Here is a 16,110-nt window from a genome sequence, read left to right on the forward strand (position 1 = left end):
TCCAGATCTTTCATACATTATTGGTATTTTTTAACTTTTAAAGCCAGCAATAATACAAAAAATCTTCAAATGCTGCATCTAGAATCTTAATTAACACTTGAATATTTGAGTGTATAGGCCCTTTTCACAGCAGCCATTTTGACATGTCATAGCGGGGTAAACACAGGTGTAATTAATAACATTAATTATGGTCTATTCAGTGAGCCAGCATGCACAATACCAAGGCTCAGCACACCTCAATGGATCAGGGCCATAATTAATATGGCTGGGACGATTCACTCGATTCAATATGTATTGTGATTTTCAAGTATTGCGATTCGATATTCTGATTTATTGTGATTTTTGTTCAATTTTTTAACACTAGATCATGGGGAAAAAGTTGAATAATACACTTCTAGGGACTTTTACTTTGGAAAATCTCTAAATGAATCCAGTAAAAATGTTTGATTTTCAGCATGTATGTAGTCAGAGATGTCCTGAAGTCAAGTAAATCAGTCATTGTCAGGAATTATTTATTACAGTTTTTATCCAGCAACCCAAAAAATCAAAGAATAAAGACATTTCCCTCACAAGTTAGTGGTATTTTCTTTTTAATTTATAAGGGATATGTAATGTTTTATACTTCTGGTGAATATAATCCAATCAATCTTATTTCCATATATGTATTTTATATGTACAGTTCTCTTTAACACCTTATTTTGAAACTGGACGTAGTCACACTGTATACTTCCTCTAACTTCTCCAAGGACGTCTCTAGCTCTCCCGTCAGCTCCGTTCTCTTTATCCATCCATGGTCAGCTCCATCGGGGCCATTTGAATGCAGAGAACATAAATGTCCGTATATGGGTGCTCTACAGTCGTAGCGTCGGCCCATTTGACCACGGAGATGAGTGCGACGGCCGACTCGTCCGCCACGTTACCGTGATACGATAACGTTTCCTGTCCATGACAGAGTTAGCATGCAGCTTTAGCCGTGATGTCTAGCTCTGCTTTTCCTGCAATGTGTGAAACCCAAAGTGTTTCTATACTTTACTGGATGTGTAGTGTTTACCACGCTGGATTTAACATGTGAGGGTGCAGGTCGTATCCAGGCAGACCCTCCGTCGTTTTCTACTTTCTGGTTTCGGCCCGTTGCGGTTTGTTTTGGTTGACGGATACGGAACGGATATGACGTCACGTTACTCAGACTACAACAATGAAAGCGCTAACTTCCTTCTACCTCCACATAGACTCAAATTAAGCAAATATATCGAGTCTGGCATTAAAACATCTATTTCAAAATCGTAAAAAAAAGAAAATGGCGATATATAGGTGAATCGATTTTTTTCCCACCCGTAGTACCCATCACTATTCACAGCTGGATGAGCAGCTTCAGTTGTTGCTGCTGCTCTCACCGACACACTTGTGACTTTTGACCTGCGACTGCCACGTGAACCTTTTGTCACAAACGCTGCAGCTGAACTGTTTCTGTCCTGTGTGCACTGAGAAGTGGTACGTCAGATTTGCCTTTTGAGAAAAGCTTTTATCACACACTGGGCAAGTATATGGTTTCTCTCCTGTGTGGACTGTCATGTGTTTTTTCAGACCCCCCTTTTGTGTGAAGCTTTTGTCACAATATAAGCAACTAAATGGTTTCTCCCCAGTGTGGATTCTCATGTGATTTACCAAAGCGCTCCGCACGGCGAAACTTGTGTCACAGAACGAGCAGCTGAAAGGTTTTTCTCCAGAGTGACACCTCATGTGACGAATTAAGTTTGGCCTCTGAGAAAACCGTTTACCGCAAACTGAGCAACTGTATGGTTTCTCTCCCGTGTGAAACCTCATGTGTCTCCGCAAACTGTCCTTACGACCAAATTTTCGACCACATTCACAGCAGATAAAAGACTTTTCAGCAGCATTACATTTGACATCATTTACAGGGACTTCATCATTATTCAGAGAGTTTAAACCTGACTGAGGTTCTCTGGTCTCCTGACAATCATCATCACTGACTTCAGTCTCGGGTTCAGAACAGTCTCCAGTCTTGTCAACAGTATCTGGTTCTGGATGTCTATCCAGATCTGAGTTCATGGCTGGTTCTGGTCCTCCACAGTCCTCTCCATCAGCTTCTGTTTCAATCTGTTCAGTTTGTCTTTGATGAAGCTGTGAGGACTGAGGTTCCTCTTCATCATCTTCACTCTTCACAGGGACAGGAGTGAATGGGAACTTGGTGATAACAGCCTCCTCCAGCCCTTGAAGCTGATCTCTCTCCTGACTGGTCCAGAGTTCCTCCTGTTCCTCCTGTTCCTCTTTAATGTGTGGGGGCTCTGGTTCCTCCTGGTCCAGACTGGAGCTCCACTCCTGCTGCTCAGGGGGAACCTCTTCTTTAAGCACCAACAGCTGCTGGACGTCTGCAGGACAGAATATAAGTACAGAAACACACATTGAGGAAATGTGTTTATGTTAACCAAAGTTAGACACGGAACATTAGTTGAGGCTAAAGCACTGTAACAGCGCGGGAGGAAACACGCCTTAATAAGCGGTGCGAACAGTGAGATAGGTGGTGCATCCCAGTTACTGTTGCATAATGGGAGGAGAGTGGATTCAGGTCAGGTAATAATAATAATAATAATAATAGCTTGGATTTATATAGCGCCTTTCATGAAACCCAAGGACGCTTAACAAAGACATAAATAAACACAACAAATGTAACAGTAGCTAGAGGCCATAGGCCTTGGTGAAGAGGTGGGTTTTGAGGAGTCTTTTGAAGGTGTCCAGAGATGGTGCGTTGCGGAGCTCTATGGGGAGAGAGTTCCAAAGTGTGGGGGCTGTCACACTGAAGGCTCTGTCCCCAAAAGTTCGCATTCTTGTGTGAGGGATGGAGAGCTGACCCGTGCCTGAGGATCTAAGGTTCCGGGGCTGTGTGTAAGGGTGGAGGAGGTTAGATAAATACTGAGGAGCCAGGGCATTGAGGGATTTGTAGGTGAGGAGGAGGATCTTGTAGGTGATGCGGGGGTAATGTGGAGGTTTTGATGATTGACATCTAGGAATGTGCATTAGGGATGTTAATAATTAACCGTTTAACCGACATTAAGAATTTTAACCGGTGAATTGGTTAAAAGAAATATAAAAAAAATAGCTAAAAAAACTGAGCAAAACTCAGAGCAGCTTGTCACCTTTACAGCCCACCTTAAGTGGGTCTGAGCCTGTCGGACACTCGCTATCGTAACACCAGGAGGACACACAGCTAACAACCACGCAGCTAAACGAAATGTTGCGGTGGAGACTTACTGGGACAATACACGCAGCGTCATTGCTGCTACTGTAACTCTCCCTGTCAGGTGAACCGGGGACTCAGCCCTCTGTTGTACTCAAACACTGCAGCTGGTGATAAATGATGATTTACCTGTTTGTGCATCAGCTTTTCGTTGCAGCTGGGCGGCTTGTTAGGCACTTAAAATAGCACTGCTGCATGCGACGCATTAATCTTGTCGGTTAACGGTTAATTATCGGTTAACAAGGGGAAAAAAAATTCTAAATTAGCATCCCAACTGTGCATCTTTCCCTCTCAAGACAATTCAATACACATCTCAATACACTTGATCCGATCTCACTTCCCCGCTCTATATGCAAATAAACACGTAGTAGACACATGGTTAATACAGCAGACGTTGTGATGTAATATTACAAGAATGTCAGTAGTAATATCCTACATATTCATGAATTTGGGTACATTTTATTAACATCAAAATAAAAGGTTATTGTACTGCCGGACAATAACACACAGTAGAGCACAGAAGCCGTTTCCATGCTGCAAAGCAGACAAGCGCTCGTGTCTGCCTTTTTTTCTGAAATCTTTTTGACATTTTTATGGCATTTTTCTAACTTTTTTTTGTACACCTTTCGGATTTTTTTCAGACAATTTTTAACCATTTGTTTTTTTTCAGACAGTTTTTTGAATTTTTCTGCCTTTTTTTGACATTTTTCAGCCTTCCTTTCAATTTTTTTTTTAATTTCTGGACTTTATTTGGACATTTTTCTGACATTTTTTTTTTTCTAAGGATTTTTTTCGGACAATTTCAGACATTTTTCGGGCATATTTTTGGACATTGTTTGGAAATTAATTTTTCGGGCATTTTCCCTACATTTTTCAGTCAGTTTTTGGACATATTACAAATATTCCCCAAAAAATGTCTGAAAAAAGTGTCAAAATATCTGTAAAAATGTCCAAAAAAAGGCTGATAAAAAGGTTTAAAATAAAAAATAAAACAAATCTGAAAGAAGGCTGAAATGTGTGAATGTCTTTAAAAAATGTCAAATATGGCCAAATATGTCTGAAAAAAGGCTGAAAAATCCCAAAATTCCCAAAACTGTATGAAAAATTTCCAATTTTTTTCAAAGATTGTATCAAAATATGCCCGAAAAATGTACGAAAAAAAAGTTTGAAAAATGTCCGTAAAATGTCCAAAAGATATATAGTATAGTAGGCCCCTATTGAACCACATCTATGGGGCTTATAGCGACTGATGACGTCTATTTAATAGCCTGACAACAGTCTCATCGGCTGCCTGTATATTCTCTATCTTTAAGGGGTCCCTGGCTGAAAACAGACTGAGGACTTCTGGTCCAGAGGGGGAGATGTCCAGGTGTTATACAGGTAGGATGACGTAGAATGACGTAACGTGGAACCAATCAGAGGGCCGGAATAATCAGTGACGAGCTGTAAGTGGACAAGGCTGGTTGACAACGTCGTGAAGTGATACTAGATCATGAATCAGTAATTACTACTTTCAGTTAGAGCTGCTAGCTACCAGCTAAGAGCTCTTTATTGATGATATCATCATTCATGCTGGACTGTTAGCTGCTAGCTGCTAACAGGCTGAGTGTGTGTGTGTGTGTGTGTTTTAGCTAACGTTAGCTCAGCACAGACATCAGAACCAGTCAACCTGTGTCCAGCTGCAGACATAAAACCAACCTGCGTCTCTGCGCGGTTTCCTTCCAGGTGTTGAGACCACATCGAGCAGGATCTGATGGCGTCGGTTCATCTCCTCTTCATACTCTGTTATCGTCCTCTCGACGTGTCCGAAGATGTCCTCTACAGCGGCCGCGAGCCGCTGGTTGATGAACAGCTTCAGGCTGAGCAGTCGGGACATGTTCACTCTCACAGAGAAAAAGTGATAATAACAGAGAAACGGTCGCTTCGTCTGCTCTTAATGAATTTGTGAAGGTCTGACTTCACTGAAACCGACAACACACGAGCGACAACTTCCGGGTCACATCAAAATAAAAGCATAAGTCCCGCCTCTTCCGGTGACCACCAAGGGACCTTATTTCAGTGAGAATATGAACAGCAGTCAACGGAGATAAATATTTATTGATCCTGTTGGCTCCATGAATCAGACACATGATGTTTGGTAATTTAAAGGTCCCATATTTTAAAAAAGTGAGATTTTCATGTTTTTTTTTATTATAAACCAGGCTTAAGTCCTATATAAATACTGTGAAAGTATCGAAACACCCAATCCACAGGGAAATACACACAGCCCATATTCAGAAACTCTGCATTTGAAACAAGCTGTCAGGATTCCTGTTCATTTGTGATGTCATGAATATACAATATTTAGACCTTTTACACAATTTTAAACGTAAACATTCTAAATGTGTCCCAGTTTATTTCCTGTTGCAGTGTATGTGAATGTCATCAGCTGACAGGAAGTACACATTGACCCAAGCTGTTGCCTTGAAACGCAATTCTGTTGCCCAACTGTTGCAATTCTGTCAAAATGCGCTAAAACGGAGCGTTTCAGACAGAGGGTAGATACAGGTATATTCAGGCTGACAGTATGAGGAAAATAAAGGTTTTATCATTTTATCTATGAGCTCAGCGCTTAATTTTTATTCTGTAAATCTTTTAATCTGGAAAGAACTTTGTGCTTAAGTTTGACAAGTGTTATATAAATTATTACTACTACACTAGTTGCCTAGGTTACTTATCTCTACTTTCTTATGTAAAATGAAAAAACGAAGCAGTAAAACAATGGCTTATAAGAGTTCTTAAAAACATCCAGGGCCGCACAACATTCAACATGCTGAATCGGCCGAAAAACCTCCGACAGTGGCAGACTAGAGCCGGCGGTGAGGGACACACCGCAAAAACTAGGCTGACATACTCACGACGGCCCCAAACTGGCTGTGCCTTTATGTTGCAATATCAATATATTGTATATTGTGTTATATATTTTATCTGAAAAAAAGATAGAAAAACTGTTAATGAATTTATTGGCTAATCCAGCAAAAATACTTTACAGATGAAGTTATGTCATCACATTGATGAAGAAAATCATATTAAAATTAAATACTGCTATAAAGTAGTCCTGTTTATTGGTTTTCAATATTGCCTACAATTACCTAATACAACCAGAGATACTCTATTAAAATGACAGGTAACTCAGTATAAATGCTACACGGGTAATTTTCTGACAATTGAGAAATGTTTATGCATCATTTGACATTTAGTTTTATACATGACAACATTTGTTTAAATTAAAAAGAACAGGCGGGGGCATCGTAAATGCAGCACAGGACATTGACAAGCTTCCGAAATTCCCACTTGTGTTGAACGCAGCATGGTTGACGTACTGGATGTGGGGCGGCTTGACCGTCCGCCTTCGCCTTCTATGGTTTCTTACCATTATTTAATCCGATATCATTTACAGGGACTTCAGACTTTGGTGCAGAACAGTGTGAAGTCTTGTCATCAGTATCTGGTTCTGGATGTCTATCTGGATCTGAGTTCATGGCTGGTTCTGGTCCTCCACAGTCCTCTCCATCAGCTTCTGTTTTAATCTGTTCAGTTGAGCTGCTGGCTGGAGGCTCTGCCTCTCTGTTCTCCTCAGTTTGACTCTGATGAGTCTGTGAGGACTGATGACATTGATGTGTTTTGACCTGTCGATACCAGGCAAATGTTTTGTCACAAATACTGCAGCTGTATCGTTTCTCCCCTCTGTGGACGGCCATGTGGTATGTCATATTTGCTCTTATTGTAAATCTTTTATCGCACACTGAGCAATTGAAAGGTTTCTCTCCTGTGTGAGTTTTAATGTGTCTCTTCAGATGTGTCTTGCGCAAAAATCTTTTATCACAAACCGAGCAATTGAAAGGTTTCTCTCCCGTGTGGATTCTCATGTGTGTCTGTAAACATCCACTCCGTCTAAAAGATTTCGTACAAAGTGAGCAGCTGAAAGGTTTCTCTCCTGTGTGGATTCTCATGTGTAACAGTAAATCTCCACGTCGTGCAAAAGATTTCTTACAAACAGAGCAACTAAAAGGTTTTTCTCCTGTGTGAGTTCTCATGTGCCTGTTCAGATTTCCCCTGAGGCCAAATCTTTTATCACACTCAGAGCAGCTGAATCGTTTCTCACCAGCACTACATCTATCATCACTGACAGGAACTTCATCATTATTCGGAGAGCTTAAACCTGACTGAGGTTCTCTGGTCTCCTTCCAGTCATCACTGTCATCAGTCTCAGCTTCAGAAGAGTCTCCAGTCTTGTCAACAGTATCTGGTTCTGGATGTGTATATGGATCTGAGTTCCTGGCTGGCTCTGGTCCTCCACAGTCATCTCCATCGGCTTCTGTTTCCATCTTTTCAATTGAGCTGCTGGCTGGAGGCTCTGCCTCTCTGTTCTCCTCAGTTTGACTTTGATGAAGCTGTGAGGACTGATGACCAACACATTTATGTTTTTTGATCTGTCGACGCCAGGCAAATCTTTTGTTACAAACACTGCAGCTGAATAGTTTCTCTCCTGTGTGAACTGCCATGTGGTGTGTCATATGAATCTTCTGTATAAATCTTTTACCACAAACTGAGCAGCTGAAAGGTTTCTCTCCTGAGTGAATTCTCATGTGTATTTTCAGATTTGAGTTTTGGCTAAATCGTTTCCCACACTCAGAGCAGCGAAATGATTTCTTGTCAGTATTACATCCGTTATTTTTCAATGTGTTTAAACTTGACTGACCCTTTAAATCATCATCATGTGCATTTGTGTCAGGTTCACAAGAGTCTCCAGTCTTGTCATCAGTATCTGGTTCTGGTCCTCCACAGTCCTCTCCATCAGCTTCTGTTTCCATTTGTTCAGTTTGTCTTTGATGAAGCTGTGAGGACTGAGATTTCTCTTCATCTTCTTCACTCTTCACAGGGACCGGAGAGAATGGGAACTTGACGATATCAGCCTCCTCCAGCCCTTGAAGCTGCTCTCCCTCCTGACTGGTCCAGAGATCCTCCTGTTCCTCTTTAATGTGTGGAGGCTCTGGGTCCTTCTGGTCCAGACTGGAGCTCCACTCCTGCTGCTCAGAGGGAACCTCTTCTTTGCTCACAGTAACTTTGTCGACATCTGAAGGTAAAGGTGAAACACAGACATGCAGCCATTAATACTTTAATCTACAATGAAGTATGAATGAAGTCAACTTACTCTATGGACTTTCTCCTTGTGTCCTTAATAAAGTCATTATTAGTATGATGATTTTTATAATTATTATATACTAAAGCATCTGTGGAAGTAGTGAACCATGAATGTCTGTACAAAATTTCAATAAAGAATAACGATATTGCAGGGAGAAAAAACTAGGAATGCACCGATCCGACTTTTTCAGTCCCGATACCGATAGCAATTCCTGGGCTTTGGGTATCGGCCGATACCGAGTACTGATCCGATACCAGTGTTTAATTATTCAGCTGTATGCCTCAGTGTGTGGAAGTGACTGGGATCATTCTTTTATGTGTAAGACAACATCAGGCTTAAACAATGCTTTCCTAACATTGTAAAACTAAATGTGACAAATAACTATATGAATTAACTCAATTGTTAATCATTATTAAAATGATAAATCATACACCAGCAAATTGGTAAAAAAAATCTTCAAAATTAACAGGAATTACAATTCAGGTGAAAACCTTTTTAATGCAGCAACATGTTGGTCAAAACTTGAACAGGAATTACAGTATATAATGTATATAGTATAAAAACATTGAAGTGAATTGAATAGATCGGCCCCATTGTCACCGATATCCAATCCAGCTGTTTGAGTCAGTAAAACTGTTTTCATTTGAACGTGACACGTCTTAGGCTTTTATTTTGAAGACCAGAGATGCTGAACATCCGGCCTCAGTGTAAATAATAGTGTGTTTTGACGCAGCTGCAGGAGGCTAACTGTTAGCCTGTCGGTGATAAATGAAAACAACAGATATACTGAGTCCGGTCTCTCTGTTTAAAGGCAACATCTTGTAAAAGAGTCATAATAAAGTAGATACAAACCTGTTCGAAGCTGGGGGTGTAAAACAGCGTCCAGTAGTTTCTGTTGTCGCTCGTTCTCCTCTTTTGATCGAGAGAGTTCCTCCTCGTACTCTGCTATCGTTCTTTCAAACAGCCCACATATCTCTTCAGCAGCCGCAGTTAGTCGCTGCTTCACCAACGCTCTCAGCTTTTGGACTTTACACATGTTGTCAAAGGAGTGAACCGAGCTGCGGTGTCTCGAGTCTCTTCCAGCCGCTCCTCCAGCTCCGTCTCCCCGCTAACAGCAGGCCGTCTCACCGCTCCTCCTCCTGGAAGCTCCGCCTCCACCAGAGAGACAGTCATGTGCTTTTATCATGTTGTTTATGATGTATGCTTTTCTTCTTCAATATATTAATGAACTGATTCCGAATCGGGTTTATTTTCACATACAAGGAATTTGTCTTCTTTACGACGGAGTATCAGGGCCACATTGAGGGAAAACAATTCTGAGATTTCGAGAATAAAGTCGTAGTAATATGAGAATAAAGTCATAAGTTTAAGAGAAAAAAGTCGTAATATTACGAGAATAAAGTCGTAATATAACGAGAATAAAGTCATAACTTTACGAGAAAAAAGTCGTAAAATTACGAGAATAAAGTCGTAATATTACGAGAATAAAGTCGTAATATAATGAGAATAAAGTCGCAACTTTACGAGAAAAAAAGTCGTAATATTACAGGAATAAAGTCGTAATATTACAAGAATAAAGTCATAAATTTCCGAGAAAAAAGTTGTAATATGAGAATAAAGTCATAAATTTACGAGAAAAAAAGTCGGAAAATTACGAGAAAAAAGTTGTGATATTACGAGAATAAAGTCGTAATATTACGAGAATAAAGTCGTAATATTACGAGAAAAAAGTCGTAACTCAGAGGTCAACGGACCCCTTTGAAAATGGACATGACAGTTTTTCCTCACCAAAATTTAGGAGCGTTATTTATCCTCCTTCATGATAAGTTAGTATGACATGGTTGTTACCGATGGATTCATTTGGTTTTCTAGTTTCATATGATACCAGTATCAGACTTTTAGCGGACATTTTTCTGAATTTTTTTCGGACATTTTCAGACATTTTTTAGACTTTTTATTGGACATTCTTCGGACATTTAAAGTGATGAACACATTAATGCATCAATAATTATAATCAGCGGTGGAAGAAGCAGAAGTTTTGCTTTAATAAAAGTACTAATACCACAGAGTAAAAATACTGTACAGAAGTAAAATTCCTGCATTCAAAATCTTACTAAAGTAAAAGTACAAAAGTATTCAAAATAAACTTAAAGTACCAAAAGTAAAAGTACTCATTATGCAAAATGGAACCAAGGTTATCAAATACATGTAGCGCTGTGAAGTAGAATTATAAAGCAGCATAAAATGGAAATACTCAGGTAAAATATTTTAAAGTTGTACTACAGTACTTTCTAAGATTCATGAAGTTTATCCCAAAGATGAGAACCTGCTGCAGCTTTTTGAATTCTAAACATCTGTTCATATAATTGTCGGGTAGAATATTTAATTACATAGAAATTAGGGGTGTCACCATTTCAATTCTAAATAGAAAATCGACCCAAGTGAACATTTGATTTTGAACTTTGAAATCAAAAGAAGGATCGTGGTTGTGTTTAGCGTGTTCACCAGTAGAGTCCATATGAACGCCCCCTTCTTGTCGTATTCACAACCTCGTAAGTGGAAAGTTTCTGAAAGCTCAGAGTTCCCGACTTGTGACGTGTTTGTTGACGTTTTCAGAAATGGCGGGGGCCATGGAAGTTAATTTTTCGGTGCAAATAAGTTAATATATTGTTTTTCTTCATAATTTTATAATATGTCTGAGGAAAATGTTGATATGCCCAACGGTCTCATCTTTTTCCTCTGTCATTATGTCTTTGCATTATGTTACTCACTTGCTAGCTTGCTAAATTGTTAGCCTCTGTGGCTTCTAGACACCAACAGTAACGTTTATATTGCTGTTGCTTAGCAGCAGTGTTCTCACGACTTAACCACTTGAATGCCAAACAAATCGTGTACATGACTTCCCATGTTGTAAACACAAACTCACCAGTTTCATTTGAAGGCACTATATTGTATATCACATTAAGTTGATATATGATCTAGTTTTAAAGACATTATTCTGAGAGTCACATTCAGGTAAAAGTAGTTATAAGCTTTATATCATAGTGGCCGTTAGCTTCCTGTTAGCTTCTGTTTCTAGTGTCATTTTCTGAACCAGATATTTTCTTATTTGTTTTTTATTTGTTTTTGTGAATAATTTTAACAGTCAAGATGATTAGAAGCATTATAATGAATGAATGAGGCTCGTTGTTACTTCTGAGCTGAACGCTGCCCTCAGAAATGTAAAGAGCTGATATCGATCATTATGGGCAGCGGCTTTATTTGTAGTCCTCATAAAAAGCAAAGAGAAGAACAAATAAAGATGTGATTTAACTGCAAATGAAGGTCAGTGAAAAACAAAGGATCCATTATAGATTTATTTAAAGAATAAAATAACAGAAATGTCATTACAGAATAAGTTCAAGCCCATGAAATGAATCATGAAGGCCTCATCAGCGACACTGAGTTTATAATCTCTACAGTTTCTAAAACATTTATTTATAGCAGCTCGAAATTAAAATAATAGTTACTTTGATATAACTGTTGTCAAAGATAATAATCATTACATCCAAAAGTGTCATGTTTAGTGATGACTGCTGCATAATTACAAACTGATGAACATCCGTCTATAACAATATTATTATTATAATACAACCCCAGTAATAATATTAATGCTGTTTGTTTATTTTTGTTTTTGTTTATTGCGTATTCGGGCCGTTGAGGGTAAAAAATTTTTTTTTTTAATAACAGAGTTGGGGGGGGGGTTATACCCACAGAAAAAACTCAGAATTTCTGAGATTTAATTCATAATACACAGCAATGACGAGGTTGCTTTAAACTTGCAAACTTGAGCGATGTGGGGCCTTGACAAAAAAAACAACACAATTTTTCCAGGGTTTTTCTCACATTTTCTTTACTTTAATCTCAGAAAATGTACGATTGTTTTCACACAAATTTATTACTTTATAATCTCAAAAAACTTTTGATTTTTCTTCTTGTAAATATGATTTTATTTCTCGTAAATTTACCACTTTAATTCTTGGAATATTACCCCCTTTCCCCGCCTCCATAATTTATCTTTTTTTACCTGCAGTGGCCCTTATACACTGTTGTACAATTCACTTGTTATATTTGTAAATATAAATCCATGAATTCAGGATGTGATCAATATCTGACATGAGGATTAAACACACGGGTGTTTTTTTACTAGTGACTTCTTATTGAATCCTTTGCCACAAACACTACATTTATACAGTTTTTCACCCGTGTGAATCGTCATGTGCTCCGTCAGATGTATGTTTTGTTTAAAACATTTGCCACAAACGGAGCAACTGAATGGTTTCTCTCCTGTGTGAATTCTCAAGTGTGTCTTCAGATTGCCCTTAAGGCTAAATGTTTTACCACACTCAGTGCAGCTGAATGATTCCTTGGCAGGAGCCTTTTTCTCAGTTTGCCTTTGACGAAGCTGTGAGGACTCACCGACACACTTGTGGGTTTTGAGCTGCGTATACCAAGTGAATCTTTTGTCACAAGCGCTGCAGCTGAAGCGTTTCTCCTCTGTGTGGACTGACATGTGCAGCGTCATACGTCTTTTATGTGCAAATCTTTTGTCGCAAAATGGGCAACTGAATGGTTTCTCTCCTGTGTGAATTCTCATGTGTAGCTGCAAAGTTCCTTTCTGGCTGAAACTTTTGTCACAAGATGAGCATTCAAACGGTTTCTCTCCTGTGTGAATTCTCATGTGTGCCAAAATGTTTCCACTGCAGCTGAAACATTTCTGACAAACGGAGCAGCTGAATGGTTTCTCTCCTGTGTGAGTTCTCATGTGGCTCATCAGATGGTCCCTGCGACAAAATGTTCTCCCACACTCAGAGCAGCTAAATGACTCGTTGTCAGTGATGCATCTCTCATCGCTTACAGAGACATCATCAGAGTTTGAACCTGACTGAGGTTCTCTGGTCTCCTTCCAACCATCATCGCTGACTTCAGTCTCGTTATCTGAAGGTTTATCAGTAGTGTCTGGTTGTAAATGACTTTTGGGATCTAAGTTCCCTGCTGGTTCTGATCCTGTGTGAATGTTACTGTTGACCATGTCGCTAACGTTGCAGTTGAACGTTTTCTTTCCTGTGTGGATCCTCATGTGTCTGCTAACATCTCCACTATATCTAAAACTTTTTTTACAGACGGAGCAGATGAAAGGTTTCTCTCCTGTGTGAAGTCTCATGTGACTAATTGAGTTTCCCTTTTGAGAAAATCTTTTACCACAAAAAGAGCAACTGAATGGTTTCTCTCCCGTGTGAATTCTCATGTGTGCACTCAGATGTGGCTTGCGGCCGAATCTTTGACCACATTCAGAGCAGCTAAATGATCTTTCAACAGAATTACAGTTAATATCACCAACACTGACGTCATCATTCTTCTGAGAGTTTAAACCTGACTGAGGTTCTCTGGTCTCCTCCCAACCACCATCACTGACTTCAGTCTCAGAGGAGTCTGAAGACTTGTAGTCAGTATCTGGTTCTGTATTTTTTTCTTGATCTGAGTTCCTGGCTGGTTCTGGTCCTCCACAGTCCTCTCCATCAGCTTCTGTTTCCATCTGTTCAGTTTGTCTTTGATGAAGCTGTGAGGACTGAGGTTTCTCTTCATCATCTTCAGTCTTCACAGGGACAGGAGTGAATGTGAACTTAGTGATATCAGCCTCCTCCAGCCCTTGAAGCTGCTCTCCCTCCTGACTGGTCCAGAGTTCCTCCTGTTCCTCTTTAATGTGTGGGAGCTCTGGGTCCTCCTGGTCCAGACTGGAGCTCCACTCCTGTCGCTCTTCTTCACCAACAATCACTTTTCGTACATCTGAAGGTAAAACTGAAACACAGACAGACAGCTATTAAAGTAAACCCACAAACTTATGTTAACTGAGCTTGATGTCACGTCTTTATGTTAAAGCTGCTCTGTTTTCAGAGAGCAGCTTTAACTTTGGTTCATGCTTTTATCTCGAGCAGGTTTGACTACTGTGACGCTCTGTTTGCAGGATTATCCAAACAGACAGCAGGACGGCCCCAGCTCATTCGAAATGCAGCAGCCAGAGTCCTGACATGTACACGTAAATATGAACATATTAATCCGGTACTGAAATCACTTCATTGACTCCCGATACAATACAGAACCACCTGATAGTTTGGCTCCTCAGTACATTTCTGACTTGCTCACTGACTATAACCAGATCAGACCTCTCATGTCATCAGACAGAGGTCCTCTAGCTGGACCCAGAATCAGATCCAGGTTCAGTTACTGTGGCCCTGCTCTCTGGAACAAGCTAACTGATGACTTGAGGTCCGTCACAACTGTGTCCACATTCAGAAGCAAACTCAAAACTTATTTCTATTTTCCCAGACTTATGGTTAATGACTGTGCTTTGATGTTTTGGGTGTATGCTTGTGTATACTACTGAATTATTATATTAATGTCGTTTATGCTGCCTATGTTCTTATGTTTATGTCTATATTTTTACATTTTGTCATTAAATGCAGGGTTGGTGATCTTGAGAAACTAGATTTTAAAATCATCCAACCTATAAAACCAGCCCAGTGTTGCCAACTCTTCTCCAATGAAAGCAGCCAGCAGCACTCGCTCCAAAAGACCCTAAATCTAGAGAGAAAGACACCAAGTCATCAACACTGACAGTCCGTCCCTTCAGGTCTCCGTCCAGAGACACTCCCCCAACATTATCATTAGGTAGGTAGCCCGTCCAATCATTACATTCGGGCTGAATGAAATGATTGGGCAGTTTATTACAGTCCTGACAGCCAAAGATACCAGATTTTTTTCTTTTTTTTTAGTCAGAGCATTTGATTTATTGATTGCTGTCGGGATCCAAAGAGAATTTCAACAAATATAACGAAAAATCTTTCAAAAATCTTTACCAAACCTGCCTTTAAATGTAAACCTCTTTGAGTTTACATGTAATAAAATGTGCTATAACAATAAAATGAAAGAAAAAATTAAAGAAAATCCATTGCCTTCACTAAACCAACATATCTCATTATAATTAAGTTATTATAACGTTATTATGAAGTTATTATAAGGTTTTTTATTAGTTATATTAAAAGGTTTTTATTAGTTATTATAAGGTTATTATTAGTTATTATAAGGTTATTATTCCTGTAACGTGTGTCTGAGGACTCGTTCAGTGAAACCATTCACAGCTGGTTTTCTTGCTTCTTTCAGTAATACAGTAACAAACAGATGAAATGATGAACAGTAAAGACTGAATGAATCCTCTGATAGAACACATTAGCTTCAGGAGCTAGCTGCGGCTAACAGGCTGTATGAACGCTTTAGCTGACGTTAGCTTAGCATCATTAGCAGAGCAGTAGAAACAAAACAAACCTTCTCCTCGCGGCTTCGCTTCCGGTTTTAAAACCACCTCCAGCTGTTTCCGGTGTCGGTCCATCTCTGATTAACCAACTAAATCATCGGTTTTCAACTAAATGAACCGATGATTTAGTAACAACTAACAACTAACATCTAACGGCTTCTCTCCGCTGAAGCTCTAAAACACCGAACTACACTTCCGGGGGACGATGTCAAAATAAAATCCTCTTCAGGACCCTGATACTCTGTTTCTTCACTGTTTTATTTATTTTTTAGAATATGTTTAAAAATAATAACAACAACTCCTTTTCTAAATCAATGC

General features: G+C 39.5%; 5 protein-coding genes across 6 annotated transcripts in view; 1 reads left to right on the forward strand and 4 right to left on the reverse strand.

The window, feature by feature from the left end:
• LOC141754148 (uncharacterized) overlaps nt 1-16,110 on the reverse strand; it is a 122,745-nt gene that overhangs the window by 48,862 nt on the left and 57,773 nt on the right. The gene's annotated exons all lie outside the window — the stretch shown is intronic.
• The window catches only part of LOC141754122 (uncharacterized), a 43,370-nt gene that overhangs the window by 12,813 nt on the left and 14,447 nt on the right, over nt 1-16,110 (forward strand). The window lies entirely within an intron of this gene.
• LOC141754120 (uncharacterized) overlaps nt 488-16,110 on the reverse strand; it is a 73,175-nt gene continuing 57,552 nt past the window's right edge. The window contains exon 3 of the mRNA XM_074612986.1: nt 488-2,390. Within this exon, the coding sequence (XP_074469087.1) occupies nt 1,372-2,390 (1,019 nt within the window). The 3' untranslated portion in view covers nt 488-1,371. The remainder of the gene's footprint in view (nt 2,391-16,110) is intronic.
• Nucleotides 6,243-9,600, reverse strand: LOC141754113 (uncharacterized). The gene is made up of 2 exons (XM_074612970.1): nt 9,294-9,600; nt 6,243-8,372 (listed from the first exon to the last, which is right to left on the reverse strand). The coding sequence occupies exons 1-2, from the start codon at nt 9,475-9,477 to the stop codon at nt 6,655-6,657; spliced, it is 1,902 nt and encodes a 633-aa protein (XP_074469071.1). The 5' UTR covers nt 9,478-9,600; the 3' UTR covers nt 6,243-6,654.
• On the reverse strand, nt 11,620-15,984 carry LOC141754118 (uncharacterized). The gene is made up of 2 exons (XM_074612982.1): nt 15,804-15,984; nt 11,620-14,279 (listed from the first exon to the last, which is right to left on the reverse strand). The coding sequence occupies exons 1-2, from the start codon at nt 15,865-15,867 to the stop codon at nt 12,604-12,606; spliced, it is 1,740 nt and encodes a 579-aa protein (XP_074469083.1). The 5' UTR covers nt 15,868-15,984; the 3' UTR covers nt 11,620-12,603.

Source organism: Sebastes fasciatus, chromosome 17 (assembly GCF_043250625.1).
Source record: "Sebastes fasciatus isolate fSebFas1 chromosome 17, fSebFas1.pri, whole genome shotgun sequence".
Taxonomy (NCBI): domain Eukaryota; kingdom Metazoa; phylum Chordata; class Actinopteri; order Perciformes; family Sebastidae; genus Sebastes; species Sebastes fasciatus.

Excerpts from the sequence above, each read along its gene's own strand:
- LOC141754113 (XM_074612970.1), bottom strand. The coding sequence starts at position 9,477 with ATGTGTAAAGTCCAAAAGCTGAGAGCGTTGGTGAAGCAGCGACTAACT. Across the intron at positions 8,373-9,293 it reads ACACCCCCAGCTTCGAACAG|ATGTCGACAAAGTTACTGTG; the intron begins GTTTGTATCTAC and ends CTTTACCTTCAG.
- LOC141754118 (XM_074612982.1), bottom strand. The coding sequence starts at position 15,867 with ATGGACCGACACCGGAAACAGCTGGAGGTGGTTTTAAAACCGGAAGCG. Across the intron at positions 14,280-15,803 it reads AGCGAAGCCGCGAGGAGAAG|TTTTACCTTCAGATGTACGA; the intron begins GTTTGTTTTGTT and ends TCTGTGTTTCAG.